Here is a 14,668-nt window from a genome sequence, read left to right as displayed (position 1 = left end):
GACAATAGCCGCTCGATGTGATCTGCGGATAAGCGAATGAGAGATGGGATCGCCGATGGATGTGGCTTGGCGTTCATCGACTGGAAAGATATCCTGCCCTGGAAGTTCGGCTCATCTGTTCTTTATTTTGGCGGTGCAGGTGACGACTGTCATGCTTGTAGGCTGGGAGGAGGAATCTGACGAGCTCTCGGCGCGAGTTACAACAATTAACGCCGCTTCGGTCCTAAACATGCTTGCTGTCTCTTTTCCCGAGCGCAGCTAGATTGACGATGGGCCAAGCGGAGAGAGCCCTTTATGGTACCGCCTTCGCTCAGCACGGGAAGCATTCGCTGCCCGGCACCGTCAGGAGCTTGGCGGCTTTTCCAGTTGAGAGTTTGAGTTTTCCATTGACAGAGACTGTCGCTTCCGCGAATATCTACGCAAGGAATCACAGAATGGAGAACTTGTTGGACTCATTGCGGGTGCCAATCGATAGCGAATGAAAACGAGGGTTGCCGCTTCGGCCATTCGAACTTTTTCAGGTCAGCCGGAATGGCCAGGCGAAGTTCAATAGGCAGAATTATCATTAACAAATCGCTGATCTTTCGACAGATGATCAATCCACGGTCTCATCGCTCTCAGGCCCGAACGGAACGCGACGCAGAGGTAGATGCAAGTGGTTTAACGTCGCCAAAGGCTGGGGATTCATTTCTCCTTTGGACGAAGGACCAGATGTCTTTGTGCATCAGGTGAGTAAGGAGTCATTGCTCGGCTTCTGCCGCGGACCGGGGGCGGTTCCTTCGAAGAATGCGCGAGCCGAATGGTAAAGTTTTCGGGACACTCGGGACGGGAGAAGAGAGCGGCGTCGTACGTGCGCTTTGCTTTTGTCAGCGCAAGCCGCTGGGGCCGGTTGTCAAGACTACCGGTCGGATCTCGGCCGTCTGGCGGCTCCTATTGTCGTTATAGAGAGTCTGGACTTCACAAAGGACGACAAATCGCGCCTTCAAATACAGAGGCTCGGCTTCTCACCAGAAGAATATGAGAAGGTCAATGAAACTGGAAGAGCTCTCTGATTGTGCGACACCTCCTCCCCGATCTCGCGACTGTTTGAAGTCGAGTTGGGTCGAACGGCTCGGATCTTCGGGAAGGATCGCCTTTTTCTTGATTCAGGCGGAGCGGGAGGGATTTCGATTGGCGTACAATCTAGCCGCACGGATCGCCGAGGTGCCCTGAGAGACGCGTCCGAATAAGACATTTTATGGCCTTTTTAAGCACTTTATAACTTTGCCCGCGAGTCCTTTATATATTTTATGATTTTCTTCTACGCTATTAAGTTGAGCCCTGGAAAAAGCGAGGAGGCTCGAGGAGGGCGACGCTCGCTTGAAAAAAACGGAGAAGGAAGCCAATGAAAGTATCGCGTGATGGGTCACTTGAGCGTCTAGGCTTTCAAACGGTGCCGAGAATCGCGCTCCCTCACGGAATCTTCAAAAGCCTCGGAAGTGATGATAGAGGAGGCTTCTCATATATTATGTACCGCTGACCTCGTTGCGTCTGTGAGCGTCGTTGTTCCGTTCCATCTGATGTCCTTCCGCCTCGGATAATGTTTTATCAATAACTACGAGCTTCGGACATAAATAAACGGCGCTTGGCAGGACAGCGCGCAAAGAGACGCCACATTGAAAGGAGTTTCGAGCAATGGCTCGTATCGTCCTCGATCCTCGCCATCCTTAGCGGGCCATTGGCTCTTCGCATTGAGGAACTCAAAGCGGGAGGAAACCGGCCAAAAGGATCCATGTTCTGTGACGCAACAGATCGTCAATTCCATTCGGGATGCCTTGTTCTTTATTATCATAATGTTATTACGTGATCTACATGGTCGAGAGCTCGGCTCAATGATGAGCCGGCGGAGTAGGCCGCGAACCCTATTCGAAACGATTCTCCGCTCCGAATCGAAAAGAGGGGGAGCTCTCGAAATTTCTCATTTTTCTCCCGATTCTCTCTCTCTTTTTTTATTCCTCCCCACTACACATCGATAATGGCGGGATGCGCAAGTCCCGCACTGCCGCATAATCGATAACTAGTACTTCGGAAAGCCCTGTGTGCTGCTTCACTCCTCTTTGACTTCCGAAGAATAAATCACCGTGCTAGACACAGCTGGCTCGGAGGTCTTGGACTTATCCCCGACCAATACGAGACTGGAAGGATTCACGAAACTCAGAATTCACCGGGAGCCCTCGGATCCTGCGGATTTCTCGGAAAACTACGGCGTCGACGATATTCGGAACTGCCCTTGCTTGTCGCACTCGGATAAGATCTATGCACGCCTCAGGCTGGATAGATCGTGTCAGAGTGACCAATCCGTGAGACGCTCTGGGATACAGATGGACCCACGGGCAGCGGGACGCATAGTGGGAACCGAGGAGCATTATGTTGAATAAGCGGTAGAGCTCAATCGCTGGCCATCTTTTATTTCTATCGGTCTGATGTGACCAACACGCCTTCCCTGCCTTGCCCTGTTCTTAGTATTTCGTGGAAGCAGCTGGCCGCTGAGGATCTGAGTTCTTTTATTCTCCACTCCTCGCATCCCCGCTGCGGGGGTGGTGGACGCGATGTCGACCTAGATTTTTCCTCCATCAGCGGCGGAGTCGGACCCTTCCAGGAATAGTTTCTTATCCGAAGAGCCTCCCAGGATTCCATATGATCATCGTGTGGTCTCGTCTCTCTGTGGTCGAGTGTCGAACGGTGAGCTGCTCCGATTGAAGTCCATGCAGCGAATCTCCCTCCGCTCCGTTGAAAGCCATAGATGGAGTTTTCCTGGAGGAGAGCACCCAAGGAAAGTCGGTTTTCGGCGAGAAAGTCCGACGAGAGTCGTGAGTGTGGAACACGCGAGCAAGCACGACCGAGTTGAGGGACAGGGAGGAAGTACAATATGTTCATCTTCAATCAGCTCCTGCTTCACTTGCGACTGCCGCTGACCACAAGTAGGAACGGAACTACGCATAGATCGTAGTTTACAACTCAACCCAATTGCGGTGGACAACTCCGCTCGTGAATTGATTGTGAGTTATGGCGACCACCAGCCAGTGGGACCGGCTTCAAGCGAGTGGACTCTTTCTCTCTCTCCCTCGACTCTTTTCCGATGGTTCTCAACCGCTGACTGATTGGGGCCATGATCAGATGGGTGAATCAATCGGATGACAAGAGGGACGACGAATGCAAAAGCATGGATTCATCGGTTGAAACTCTCATCGATAGCTCGATGAGCTCGGGCCAATCCAGAAACAAACGATTGATTTAGCGAGCCAGCGAACAAATGCTGAAACATGGGCGAAGCGGCCGCACATCCCAGACGAGTCAGTGAAGCGTGGACTCCGACATCGGCGACCGGAATGACCTGCCTCACTGCAAACCAGCACGCTAGTGAGCTCGTTGGAATGAAGGGGGAACTCGATGCGGGTTAGGTGCATCTCTCGATCAACTCAATGAAACTTGGGTAGCCGCGGAGTCTTGGCCGAGCTTCCGCAATCACCCGCACCCGTGAAATGATTCGCTCGAGCTGCCTTGCCGGAGACCGAACTCCTCCGGAACTTCAATTACAGGTACTCTATAGTAGCGCCGAAATTTTCACGGAATCCGACGCATTGATGATTGTAGCCCATTCAGGGTCCTTGACGGAATGGAACACGGGAGAGCCGCTCGCGAATGGCACGAAAACTCCTCAATCTCGCTCGTTCCGTTACTCGTCAGCTCCCGGTATGCGGTCGCACCGACAGACGAGCGGATTGCTGTGGTCTATCTGATCCTGTTGTGACGAGGATTGTTTAACAAGCATCTGTTTGCTTGAGCACACACAGATGCTCCTTAGCCGTTGACGACCTCGGTCACCTCAGCGGTCAGCATGCATGCGGAACCGCTCCGAATCCAACGGTGATCCTTCCTCCGAAAGCCACGAGCGCCTTCGCCTTCTCCCCGATCAATCGAGCTCCGATGTTCGTTTCCGCAACCAACGTCACGAGATTGATCCTCGAATCCCTACCGTTTCTGTACGAGACGTTGACGAGGCGGTGCTCCCTCCGCGGGAGTTTCTCCCGTCCCGCGGAACGCTGGCTCCGGGATGCGGTACAATAGCCACTTGGGCTCCTGAGAGCGCGGGTATGAGCGTAAGGGCTTTCACTTCAATCGAATGCAGTTCTCATGTCGGCCAGTCAGCAGGACTTGTCGCAATTGTCAACCGCCGTCAGAGCAAGGACTGTCAACATTGACCACCGGAGCTTTCGGTATGTTTCTCCGAAAAAATAAAAGCTACTCGAAAGCATCGATGATAAAACGTCACTCAGAGCTGCCATATGACAGCTTGCAGTGGATACCCGCCGCGCCGTCGCCTCCAACACTTCACGCCGTCGGCCGGGGGAATTTTTCGAGGACGATTCCGTCGCTCGTCCTCACCGGTCGGAACTTGGGGTTTTCTTTTCCCGAAGGTATTCGGATCCGTGATCGGAAAGCTTACGTTGCTCCAACTCGGCTCGGGAGTGAGGAGGCCTTGGCGAGGTTCCGTCCTTTTTTCTCACTTGTTCGTCTTTCCTCTCCCTTGATGGACTATTTCGCTTGAGGCGCAGGCGGATCAGAGATGAAAGTTGGATCTGATCGAGGGGTTGTCCGATCGTGATCTCAATGTCTCAGATAAGCAGATAAGAAGCTTCACTCAACCTGGTGATAATGTGAAAAAAATCTGAGAGGAGCAACAGTCGTCAACCCCTCGAGAGCGAAGACAGAGGAGAACGTTTCTCCCCCTCTTCTTCGCACAAGGCAGAGACGACCGCATCCTCTCACTTTGGCTGAGATATCCCCCGATCACATCGTCCTGGAGGTGGTCTTCGGAGCTTGATTCGTTGAAAGGGATGTTTGCGCAATCATGAGAAGTGAGATCGACGAATGTTCAACCCGTTGAAGTGACGAAGGCCCTCCTCTGAAGTCGAGGATATCCGGATGGATCCAGCAATCGTTCTCCCTTAAGCCTTGCGGTCTGGCTTGCGGCTTGCTAAGTCAAGTCGAGCCCATCATCCGAGAGCTCTGGCCAGAAAATACTCGATGTAGAGGGCGGAGACGAGAATCGAATAAAGCAGATGCTTTAAAGCCTGCTCGGTCATCTCGGACGGACGGACCGCCAGTCGGTCAGTCAGTCGGTCGGTCGGTCTGCTAGTCGACCAGCCGGCTGGTTGGTTTGCTCGCTTGCTTGCTTGCTCACTCGCCAGCCAGCAGACTCCTTGCGCGCCTCGCTGCCAGGCGATTCGAATAGCTGACCAGATATCCAGTCTAACTATGCAGCTTGTGTGTAAGCCAGTGGACCGCCTCCACCGCCGACGCCATCAACGAGAACAGTCAGTCAACTCGGAGCCAGACGGTCCAAACACTCCCGACTCGACTGGTCATTCATGTCCGCTGACTCTTCGAGATGCGAGAGCTAAGCAGCGGATTTAGCTTTGACCTCTTTTCATGAACATTCGATTTTTTTTCATGAATATGCGATTCGACGACGACTTCGCTGCTTTTTCGGACGTCGAATCGATAGCATACGTGTGTACGCCCTCAGAGGTTCTCCAATGGAGGTAGTGTTCTTTGAGGGTTCGCCCGGCAGAACGAGAATTCAATCAATCGTCGAGCGCGATGTCGCGAGAAATGCTCTCCGCAGGATTTAGCTGGGCTCATGGGATTCCGGCATGATGCAAACGATTTCCGCTGTCGTTCGACAAAGAAACCATTTTTATTCCGATAAGAGCACTGTCATCGTGCTTCGTTCATGCCGTCCACAAGCGAGCAGAAGAGGCAGACCGAATGGAGCAGCCATATATATTCACAACAAATACAGCTCGGCTACACGTACTTACGTATGAAAGTGTGTCTTGCTGAGACGCGCCTCTCCCGTTCTCCGGGAGGCGGGAAGAGAGGCAGGAAGAGTTTGAGGGTGTACGTATATATGTATGTATTTAGGTATATATGTTTATATGGGAACATATAGATGGCTTTTTTGCCAAACGACCCTAAGTTCTGCTGATATTTGCTCGGTGAGGGTGAGCGCGCGGACGGAGCAACGGACAAGCGAGCGAACGACCGAACGGCCTGGCGGCTGGCCGGCCGCCCACAAGGGAACAATTTATGGCGAGCATTTTTCAAATGTTGTCCATGTTCGGGTTAGCTGAGTACTGGAGTAGGCCGGCAGAGATCCCCAGCCCAGCCGACCGACTGACCGGCCGAGCGGCCCGCCGCCGGGTTCTTATCTCAAATTCTACCTCGACGTCTCCACGACAAAAGCTCATCTATGAAAGTCTGCGTATGTGAGCTGCGGCTAAGCCCGGACGTATATCTGTCGCAGAATGTGCGCAGTTATGTACGCATCGGAGTTTCGCGCCTCTAGTGCCGGCCTGGGACAGTCGCGAGTGCGTGTGTGCAAAGTTGTGACAACGCTGTTCAATGGCTCAGAAGTCGTTAGACCGTTCCTTCCGTGGCACTCGGCAACGCTCAACGGCCCTCGGAGACGACGACTGAGCACATGGCATGTGCCATTCGTCAGCAGTAGCTGCATGCGCCCGGCGACAACTTCAGAAAGTCCATCGCCACGCAGTTGGGCCCGACCGATTGCTGCGAGCTCAGGGTTAACGTTCGCTTGCTCGTTGAATCAAGGATTCTCCGACGAGACTCACGCCACTAGATCAAAGTAGATTTGATGGTCCAACAGCGGAATGATTGGCTTTCCATAAATTTTCACTGACCGAGGGAAACAAGGCAAGCTGCAGGCAACCCCTCCCTCTCAAGCTCGTCATCTCGAAAGCTGATGATAATCCCCAAGAAGTAATTGGACCCTCACTGAGTCGTGTGGATGGTCGCCTGGGCCGCTCTCGCTTTTTCGTTCATTTCGTTCATCGATGGCCTCCAAGGTGAGAGGCCCGAATGGCTCACGCCCAAACTGACCAGTGGTCCAGATTCAACTCCAAGGGTTCTTGAAGACAAGCTGTCCGATTATTTCGACGAGTTCAGGACGCGGGCGAGACCACCGACCTCTTGAAGGATCGCAGATTGCTCCGTGGACGAGAAACCCTTCATGTATTGCATTGATATGTGTTCAGAAGGTTTCTCTGCCACGTTGAGTTTCCCCCCTTCGTCCGACCTCGCCTTTCCAGAGATTCCTCCTCTCGAGACAGGAACCCCTCGAAAATTCCTTGAAAGAGGACCGACCGAGATCGAATTCATTGCATAGCGGCGGACGCTTCGAGGGGAATCCCATGTTTGTCACAATTTCTGAGGCTCCGAGCTCATCGAGCTCGCGACGCACTCGTGGTGACGAAATTGTTTGCGGATGGACCAAGCTCATGAACGAACCTCTAACTGACCCCCGTCCAGTTTGAACTCGAGTCTTCATTTTTTATACCACTCGGCCTCTATGGAAATATTTTCACTATTTTTGCTGCTCACGCGTTTTGATGAAATCTGAGAGACTTCAACACAATGGGGAGGAAATACCTCGTCGAAGACCCTTCTTCTCACACATCATCATCGCCCATATCGGTTTCCACAGCCCGCTCGTCGAGATGGATCGCTATAGCCGAAAAGTGGGCACCGACAGCATGGAGTTGTTGCTTATGACGCAATGGAAGTCGATACGATCAGCGTTCTCATTCGACGGACTCGTCCCGCTCATTCACGCGCTTCGAGTCTAGAGCGTATTTCGCGAAGGGACGAGGCTCCGGGAGATACCCAATCAGAGGGGAAACCTCGAAGCTACTCTGATCCCACGCAGATTCATACGGATTTCGCGAATTCGTCTCCCCGAGCATGCAAGTCGAAGACATCTGAAAACCCTACCAATTCTCACCTCATAGAGCACCCTGAAGACTGTAATGACGAATGGTCTGAGGGAGAGAAACAGTTCGACAACAAACACTATTCTCGCATTATGGTGTCAGACTCCTCCCCGCGAGTTCAGCATAATGTTCTCGGAGAATTTCGTCAATTCTCAAAAACTTTTCGAAACTCCCAACTCTCCACCTACCCACCCCTGATGCTATTTTTCTCTACAGAGCGAGCCATTCGTTGGCTCGCTGCTTCCTTCCTTCATTGCTGAAGCGGCGGCTCGTCGGCTAGCTCCGGTCCCTGTGGCTCTTCTCAGCTCCTTCTCCCCCGCCTGTCTCCCCGCACCAATCCCCCGCTCCTTTTGGAGCGGGTTTCGACGAGACCTCTCTCTCTCTCTTTAGAAAGAACCCTTGGGGTTGTTGTCGAACGAAATCGGAATGCTTCTTCGCGATCGATTCTCGTTCCCATAGCAACCGTTGAGAAGGGAGTTTGTAGAAAAATTGCCAAATGTTCCCCCAACACCCGCTCCCGCTGAAAGGAAAAGAAGCTTTTTGCTATATTAGAAGAAAAAACTGCTTCTCGCCCCCGGCGTCCAAGTCGACTTCTTTTGGTCGAACCCCAGAGCCCCTGCTCTATTTTCGGGTCCTTTCTCGTCTTCTTGGGTTGGTCCACGCCGGTCGTCGCGGTTGCATCCGTGCACTTTGCTTCTCCCACGGAACCAGCGCTATCGGGAAGCGCGACGAAACCGCGCATCGAGAAGACGAGTGTTTTTCTTTATTTTCTCTGGCCGCCGCTGTGTTACAGTATCTTCTATTTTGGTCCATTTTCGCTGGTGACGGACGACGTATCGAGTTTCAATCGAACTGAATCTGTCCGGCAATCTTACTTCGTTCCGTCCTCCGTCAGGCTACATTGCCAAACTCCTGAAACAGAACTTGACCGTCGTCCGGGAGTCCTATTTCAGCGGGAATCTCTCGTCGGCTTTTCCGAGTCTGACCGAGTCCGGGTCTCCTTTCCCAACCGTTGGTATCGTTTTCCGCCGAACACATTTCCCGGATATAAATAATTCCCTCACTGCTCTGAAGCATCTGCCGAAACTGCGGGGAATATTCTCTCGATTCCCCCTCCCCTGTTGCTACGAGCATCGGACACGGATCGGATCCGACTAGCCGACACGCAAAAATTGAAAAGGACTTCGTAAACTCGTTCGATGATACGGTCGCATTCCGAACGGATTCAGGTGCTTCGAGCACCGGCTCCGTGGCTGTCTTCGTCGGATCGAGTATCTCGTCTCGACGAAGAGCGGCTCAGTTTAATCGTGCGCAAATGCCGCCCGGAAAAGACCTGATGACGTCGGCGATGTTTCCGCCTGCTGGAGTCCGATTGCTATTCCATATTCGGTCGCCGACTCACTTTCTCACTCACTCCTTCGCACGGTCGATCCGAGGAAGGGAAGAAGGAGAACGGATCGGTCGCCCCGGGAATTCCTCACTCGACAGAGGAAGAAATCGAACGATTTGCTGATCCAGCTGAACTGGGACAGTCTCCGTTCTCCATGAGTCTATCCCCTTGGCGGATGATGCCCGGCACACGTTAGCAGGTTTTTTGTGTTGCAAGCTCTAGTGCTTCGATGGTAAACGACACCTACACGTTTTCACACAGGCGGAGTATAGGCGGTGTACGAATCGACAACATGACGACCATAATGCCTTTGTGCTGAGCGACCCGGAGACGCGGCGAGAATCACAACGAGAAGCTGAGCAATGCTCCGACTTGACCCAGTCGCTGGGTTCGGCTAGATGACACGCATCTAATGGCTTGAAGGGTTCGCCCTAGAGCATGTTCGCTACGTGCTGTCGATCTCGTGCGTAGTACATACAAACACTCCGAAGCTACAGCACGCTGGCTGTTACAGCGCGCTTGCGAAGGCCTTTAAAGGGACATTTAGGCGTTATCTGGCTCCGCCATTGAAGACCAGGGCTACAAATCGGAATTCGTAATCACGCCTCCTCCTCCTTCTCCCTCTGCGCCCCCACCCCTCTGCCCGTAGAATCAGGTGAATTGGAGACTCCTGCACATTTGTCTCCTTTTCTCCTCGCCAGGATCCGCCTGCGCTGCTATTTTGCCGGACGAATCCGCCGGCTTGAACCTTAGCTCTGATCGGGACTTCAACTCCCGACTCGGATCGAATCCCTGAAGGCTCATAAAATCCAATGGATTCACGCAGAACACTTCCAGCTCAGCTGCAGTGGCCGAATCTCTCGAAAGAGTACTTTGTATTATTCGAGCACAAAAACACCGACAATCTAAAACCCAGACGCGTTGATCGCGGCAAAGATGCAGAGATTCTCTAATTACTTCTTCCGTTTTCCTGCGCGACTCTCTCGCGGGAAAAATAGGCGAGAATACTAGCACACATGTTCAGTGGATCCTCGGGGAAAAATTGTGGAAGTCTCTGGATCTCTCTTTTTGTGCTGATCAATCGCACAGCACGCAATAGAAACTTTCTTGTAAGGAGAGGGGCCTGCCAGGAGGACCATCGACGGAGCGGCCAGTCAGTCAGCCAGCTTGGGAGTTTGATTTCTGTTCGACTCCATCTCCGGGGACCGAGTGCCTTCTAAAGATACCACGCCGGCAAGGCAGCCGACCGGCCATCACAGTCGACGTCAAATTGAACCTCAGGGAGGACAGATCGCTCCGCTGTGGAAAGAACGAATGATGGCGAAAACCAATCCTTGCCAACTTTTCTCCACACGGGCTCTCCTCTGAACTAAGTCGGCCGAGCACCAGCCCCAGAGAAGCCTCCATTTATGGCGGGGCGTCGAAGGGAAGTTTCCGTCGATCCCGTTCCTGGTCGATACAGACAGCGGTCGAGACCAGAGTGGTCTAAAACTCAGCTCCGATTGATGGATCGGGGGACAGACGGACGCGCCATTCTTACGACCGGTCTGTCCTCACTTTCGTGATTTGTTCGCGAGTCAAAAAAAACAAGCTCGTGCTTCAAGTTCGCGGATAGAGAGAGAGAGAGTGAGGGGACTCGGACGAGAGGAGATTCGGAGAGAAGATCCGCGGCGCGTGGCTTCAAGGTCACCAGAAGGTTGCCGAAATTGATTGGGTGGAAGGCAGCAGGTGATGAAATGAGCCTGAACGATCCGAAGTATTCCCAGACCGATTGATCAGAGTCCACGAGGGCCATTAAACTATACTTTCGAATGGATGCTGACTGAGGCGGGAAATCGCCGTAGGGCCCCGAACATTTCTGTGATGTACGAGTTTTTTCGAGACGTAGTCGGAAGAAGGTCGAAGCTACATTTTCCGCTGGGGGCTTGTATAACCGATTAGATACTCGATAGACTTGTTATTATTCTACATCCCGCCCAGACCCAAATTCACTCGAATTCACAGGGGTCGGGTGCGCGTTGAATTGTTTTTGAGCTTCAATGGAGTGCGGAGCCGCCGTCGTTGTCAGTGGGTGTGACGTGCGACATGGATTCGAGCTGACAGTATTTGAGGAGGGACTTGAGTCTTCAACAATATTCACCTCTCTTTCAGTCTGTCATCCAAATGCCTGGTTTCCGCAGTCTTGGCGACGATGAAGAAGTTGAATTTGAATGCAAAGTGTCCGATAAAGGCTTCGAAGCGACCCTGGTTTGTGGGCCAGGGACTGGCGACTGTAAGGGTTCCCATAGGAGACCGATGTCTAAGAAGAAATTCCGAAAAGTCAGGTGCGTACCGATCGGGATTTGAGCCCGTCCACCAGAATGCTCCCCACCGATAGTTCCCGGGATGTAATCACCTCGACTTTCTCCCTTCAGATGCTATAATTGTGGTGAATTCGCGAATCACATCGCCGCCAAATGCAACGAAGGCCCTTTACCAAAGCGATGCCATCAGTGCAAGTCGTCTGAGCATCTCATAGCAGACTGTCCGGCGAGAACGATCAAACTCGGAGAGAATCAGGAAAATGAAGATCATCCAGAGGAAGAAGTACCGACCGGGAACGCTGTGCATTCAGGTAAGATAGGAAGCTCTCTGCGGGATTGGCCTTCGCCTCATCGAGGACATGTCCATAGGTGTCTGGCCTGTCAGGGGTACTGAATATGCATCGAATTTCCCATGGAACCTATTTTTTCAGATTCCGGTTTAGAGAATCAGAGCTCCGAGGAGGAGACCGACGAAAAAAACAAGGAATAATTTCTCCGTCCGACGTCAGGAAGCAAGGGGAATAATCTGCCCGGCTCTTCCGAAAGCGGAGCGAATAATCCAGTTCGTAATCTTGTAAATAGACGCAGTGTTTGAGAGAAACGTCTCGTGAGGCGAGAAGAAACTCTCGATCGCAACTTTCGAGAAACTCGATCGAGAATCGTCGTCCGCGCAGAAATACCTCATCGGAAGGACGATGTCTTGTTTCGACTCCTGGGTTCATATTTGTTCCAATGTTGATTCCCCGTTATAGATTCATTATGTCTTTGTGATCACTATCTATCACCCATTTTAAGCTGCCTGAGATGCCGACTGACGACCTCTCAGCCGGAGTCGGTATGCGGCAGCTTTTGTGAGAAACTCTAGTCCTCGAGTGTTCCAGACCGCATGCGGCGGAGCACTGACGAGAAACGAACGTAGATCGGTCATTTCCAAATAATTATTTTTCTCCTCGAATGCTGAGAACTTGTCGCCCGGTCCCTCACTAAGACGACAAGGCGAAGCGTTCGCGAATGTTTCCGTTGAATTCTCTCGCAGAGCGATCACCGGTTTGCGACCGGGGCGCGATCTTATACAAGGAGCTGTAAGTTAGTCTCGTCTCTAGAAAGAACGTCTTTCTGAGCGGAAATCAAAAAACATCCCGGACGGTGGCGGAGAGCCGCTGTCCAGCAGAACAACTCTGTATATATAACTAAACTTTAGGTATTCTGAACTGATGTATAGATCTGAATCAGCGAGTGGAAACGAATAAACGAACTTCTTATGGATAAGTAGAAAATCGAGTGTTTTATATGATGGTGTGGCGAATGAGGCGAAGCTCAATTCGAGTACTCGCGAACCAGCAAGAACCCCCTCCGAAACTTCGAAGTATCTCGTGTGAGCCGCCTATCGGAGGAAAACCATGTGCATACCAAAAACCTGCTATTCGCTGACTTTATTCCAGCAACTTAGGGCTTCTTGTCCGTTTGCGGATCTTCCTCGCGTTCAATATCAGGGTGCTCCGGTATGCTTTGCAACTCTGTCCTCGTCTCCACTCCTAATTTAGCCATGTCTACGGGGCTTTCCGGATCCATAAGCGTCAAGGGCATGTAGTACTCTATGATGAGTTCCGCGTCCCGTACGTCCAAGTGAAATTCCTTGGCGGCTTCAGCTGCTGTATATTTTGCGGGGTTGCTGTAGTGCTTCTCTAACAAGGATATAGACTGCGAGAGCGAGAGTTTCCCTTTCGGTACGCTCTTCGGTTCCACGAATCCGTATGCAGGTAGTGCACTCGGGAAGCGGTCCCTGGGAAGATTTTCCTGAATCCGTTTTATCTCGGGCTGGAACATAGAATTAGGTTCGATTCATCGAGTTCTCTTCGGGATCCATCAACCTCGTTCGGCATGTGCATAAAATGATCAATGACGCCCATGGCGCAGGTGATTTAGAGGTGAATGAGAACGAGACGCGGATATCGAAGATAGAGGGGCGATGCTAATTGATGATATTCGCTCATAGCGGATTTTCTCCTAGCATCAAACGAGCTGTGCAGGGATCACCTAGATAGAGATACTTCTGCATCGCGACCCTCGCGCTGTCGGTCTGAAACGATGTCGCAGTCGAGCTCGTGGCCTCGACTCCGGAGTCGAAGCATTCATCTCCGATCAGAAATGAGAGTCGCTAAGCTAATCTCCGCGAAAAGTGATTATGACGATCATCTTGACCACAATGAGACCCAATAACTAGGAAATCGCCTGTGACAGCAATGATTCCCTGATAATGATCGATGGAGATGATGATGAGAACCACCGTTATAATACGCATGTCTGTGATTATAGCAACGATCATAAGTATGACCACGATATTAATCATACGCATGTGTGTCACGACGACAAAATCATGACTACGGCGGAAATTCGCCCAACAGTTCATCTTCGTCGTAGGCTCCGGCTTACTCAGAATCCGAGCTAACTCTGCGATTCTCAGGAGAACTCGAGCGCCGAAAGCGACCTCGTAAGACGGTTGGGTCAGATTCGGCATGTTCTGACTCAGAAGTACGAAAAAAGGGGGAAGCGTTCCGCGCCGTTGATGCATCAGACTCTCCGGATCCACATTCATACTCACATTAACTCCATCAGAGACAACTCGGACATCTCGCAGGCGTTCGTTGAGAGCATCGCTTCTGGAGACAATCTTCGAGCGAATTTGCTCTGGAATTCAGCAAGAATAAAGGGATTAGAGCTTTTGCGAGGGAGTCACCGACCGACGAACGTTCTGGGGTTGACCAGTGTGTTTTCGTGGTTATCAATTATAATCTTTAATCGATTTCTCAAACTCCACCAGGTCGGCTACCTTACCTTGCATTTCTTTGGGCAAATCTTGTTGCGCGGTCTCATAGTGGGGCGCCTGTACCGGTTTTTCCCGGGAAAGTACTCTCTGAGCCCGGTTTTCGACGTTGAATGACCGGAACGGCTTCGTGACGGTTCTCCGAATCGCGTTACCCATGCCGGTCTTCGAATGCCTTGTACGTGGAAAAGCAAGTCGTGAGACTTTAGGAACACAGCCACTCGTGGAGACAAAGAGTCATTCGAAACTCTGAACCCGGAGACCAATGCGCGATTCGTCTGTTCGGGTGGCGGAGAGACATGGCGATGGGGCCGGC

The 14,668-nt window shown here is 52.0% G+C and overlaps 2 protein-coding genes across 2 annotated transcripts; one reads left to right on the top strand and one right to left on the bottom strand.

Moving 5' to 3' along the window:
- Positions 1-269: 269 nt before the first annotated feature.
- Positions 270-12,018, top strand: lin-28 (protein lin-28 homolog). Its single transcript, XM_003744664.1, has 5 exons — positions 270-372; positions 592-728; positions 11,377-11,549; positions 11,640-11,839; positions 11,960-12,018. Exons 1-5 carry the CDS (start codon positions 270-272, stop codon positions 12,016-12,018), a joined length of 672 nt encoding a protein of 223 aa, XP_003744712.1.
- A 766-nt stretch (positions 12,019-12,784) lies between these two features.
- On the bottom strand, positions 12,785-14,659 carry LOC100898424 (NADH dehydrogenase [ubiquinone] 1 alpha subcomplex assembly factor 4). The gene is made up of 3 exons (XM_003744601.1): positions 14,364-14,659; positions 14,131-14,216; positions 12,785-13,346 (listed from the first exon to the last, which is right to left on the bottom strand). Exons 1-3 carry the CDS (start codon positions 14,509-14,511, stop codon positions 12,975-12,977), a joined length of 606 nt encoding a protein of 201 aa, XP_003744649.1. The 5' UTR covers positions 14,512-14,659; the 3' UTR covers positions 12,785-12,974.
- Between the last annotated feature and the right edge of the window lie 9 nt (positions 14,660-14,668).

Source organism: Galendromus occidentalis, unplaced genomic scaffold (genome assembly GCF_000255335.2).
Source record: "Galendromus occidentalis unplaced genomic scaffold, Mocc_1.1 scf7180000077471, whole genome shotgun sequence".
Classification (NCBI taxonomy): Eukaryota; Metazoa; Arthropoda; class Arachnida; order Mesostigmata; family Phytoseiidae; genus Galendromus; species Galendromus occidentalis.
The sequence above is the reverse complement of the archived record's forward strand: the minus strand, read 5'-3'. Positions and strand labels throughout refer to the sequence as shown.

Coding starts and splice junctions, on each gene's coding strand:
- lin-28 (XM_003744664.1), top strand. CDS start 270: ATGGGCCAAGCGGAGAGAGCCCTTTATGGTACCGCCTTCGCTCAGCAC. Junction 373..591: donor GGCGGCTTTTCCAGTTGAGA/GTTTGAGTTTTC, acceptor ATCTTTCGACAG/ATGATCAATCCACGGTCTCA. Junction 11,550..11,639: donor AAGAAATTCCGAAAAGTCAG/GTGCGTACCGAT, acceptor TTCTCCCTTCAG/ATGCTATAATTGTGGTGAAT.
- LOC100898424 (XM_003744601.1), bottom strand. CDS start 14,511: ATGGGTAACGCGATTCGGAGAACCGTCACGAAGCCGTTCCGGTCATTC. Junction 14,217..14,363: donor TTTGCCCAAAGAAATGCAAG/GTAAGGTAGCCG, acceptor GCTGAATTCCAG/AGCAAATTCGCTCGAAGATT. Junction 13,347..14,130: donor TTGTCTCTGATGGAGTTAAT/GTGAGTATGAAT, acceptor TCTATGTTCCAG/CCCGAGATAAAACGGATTCA.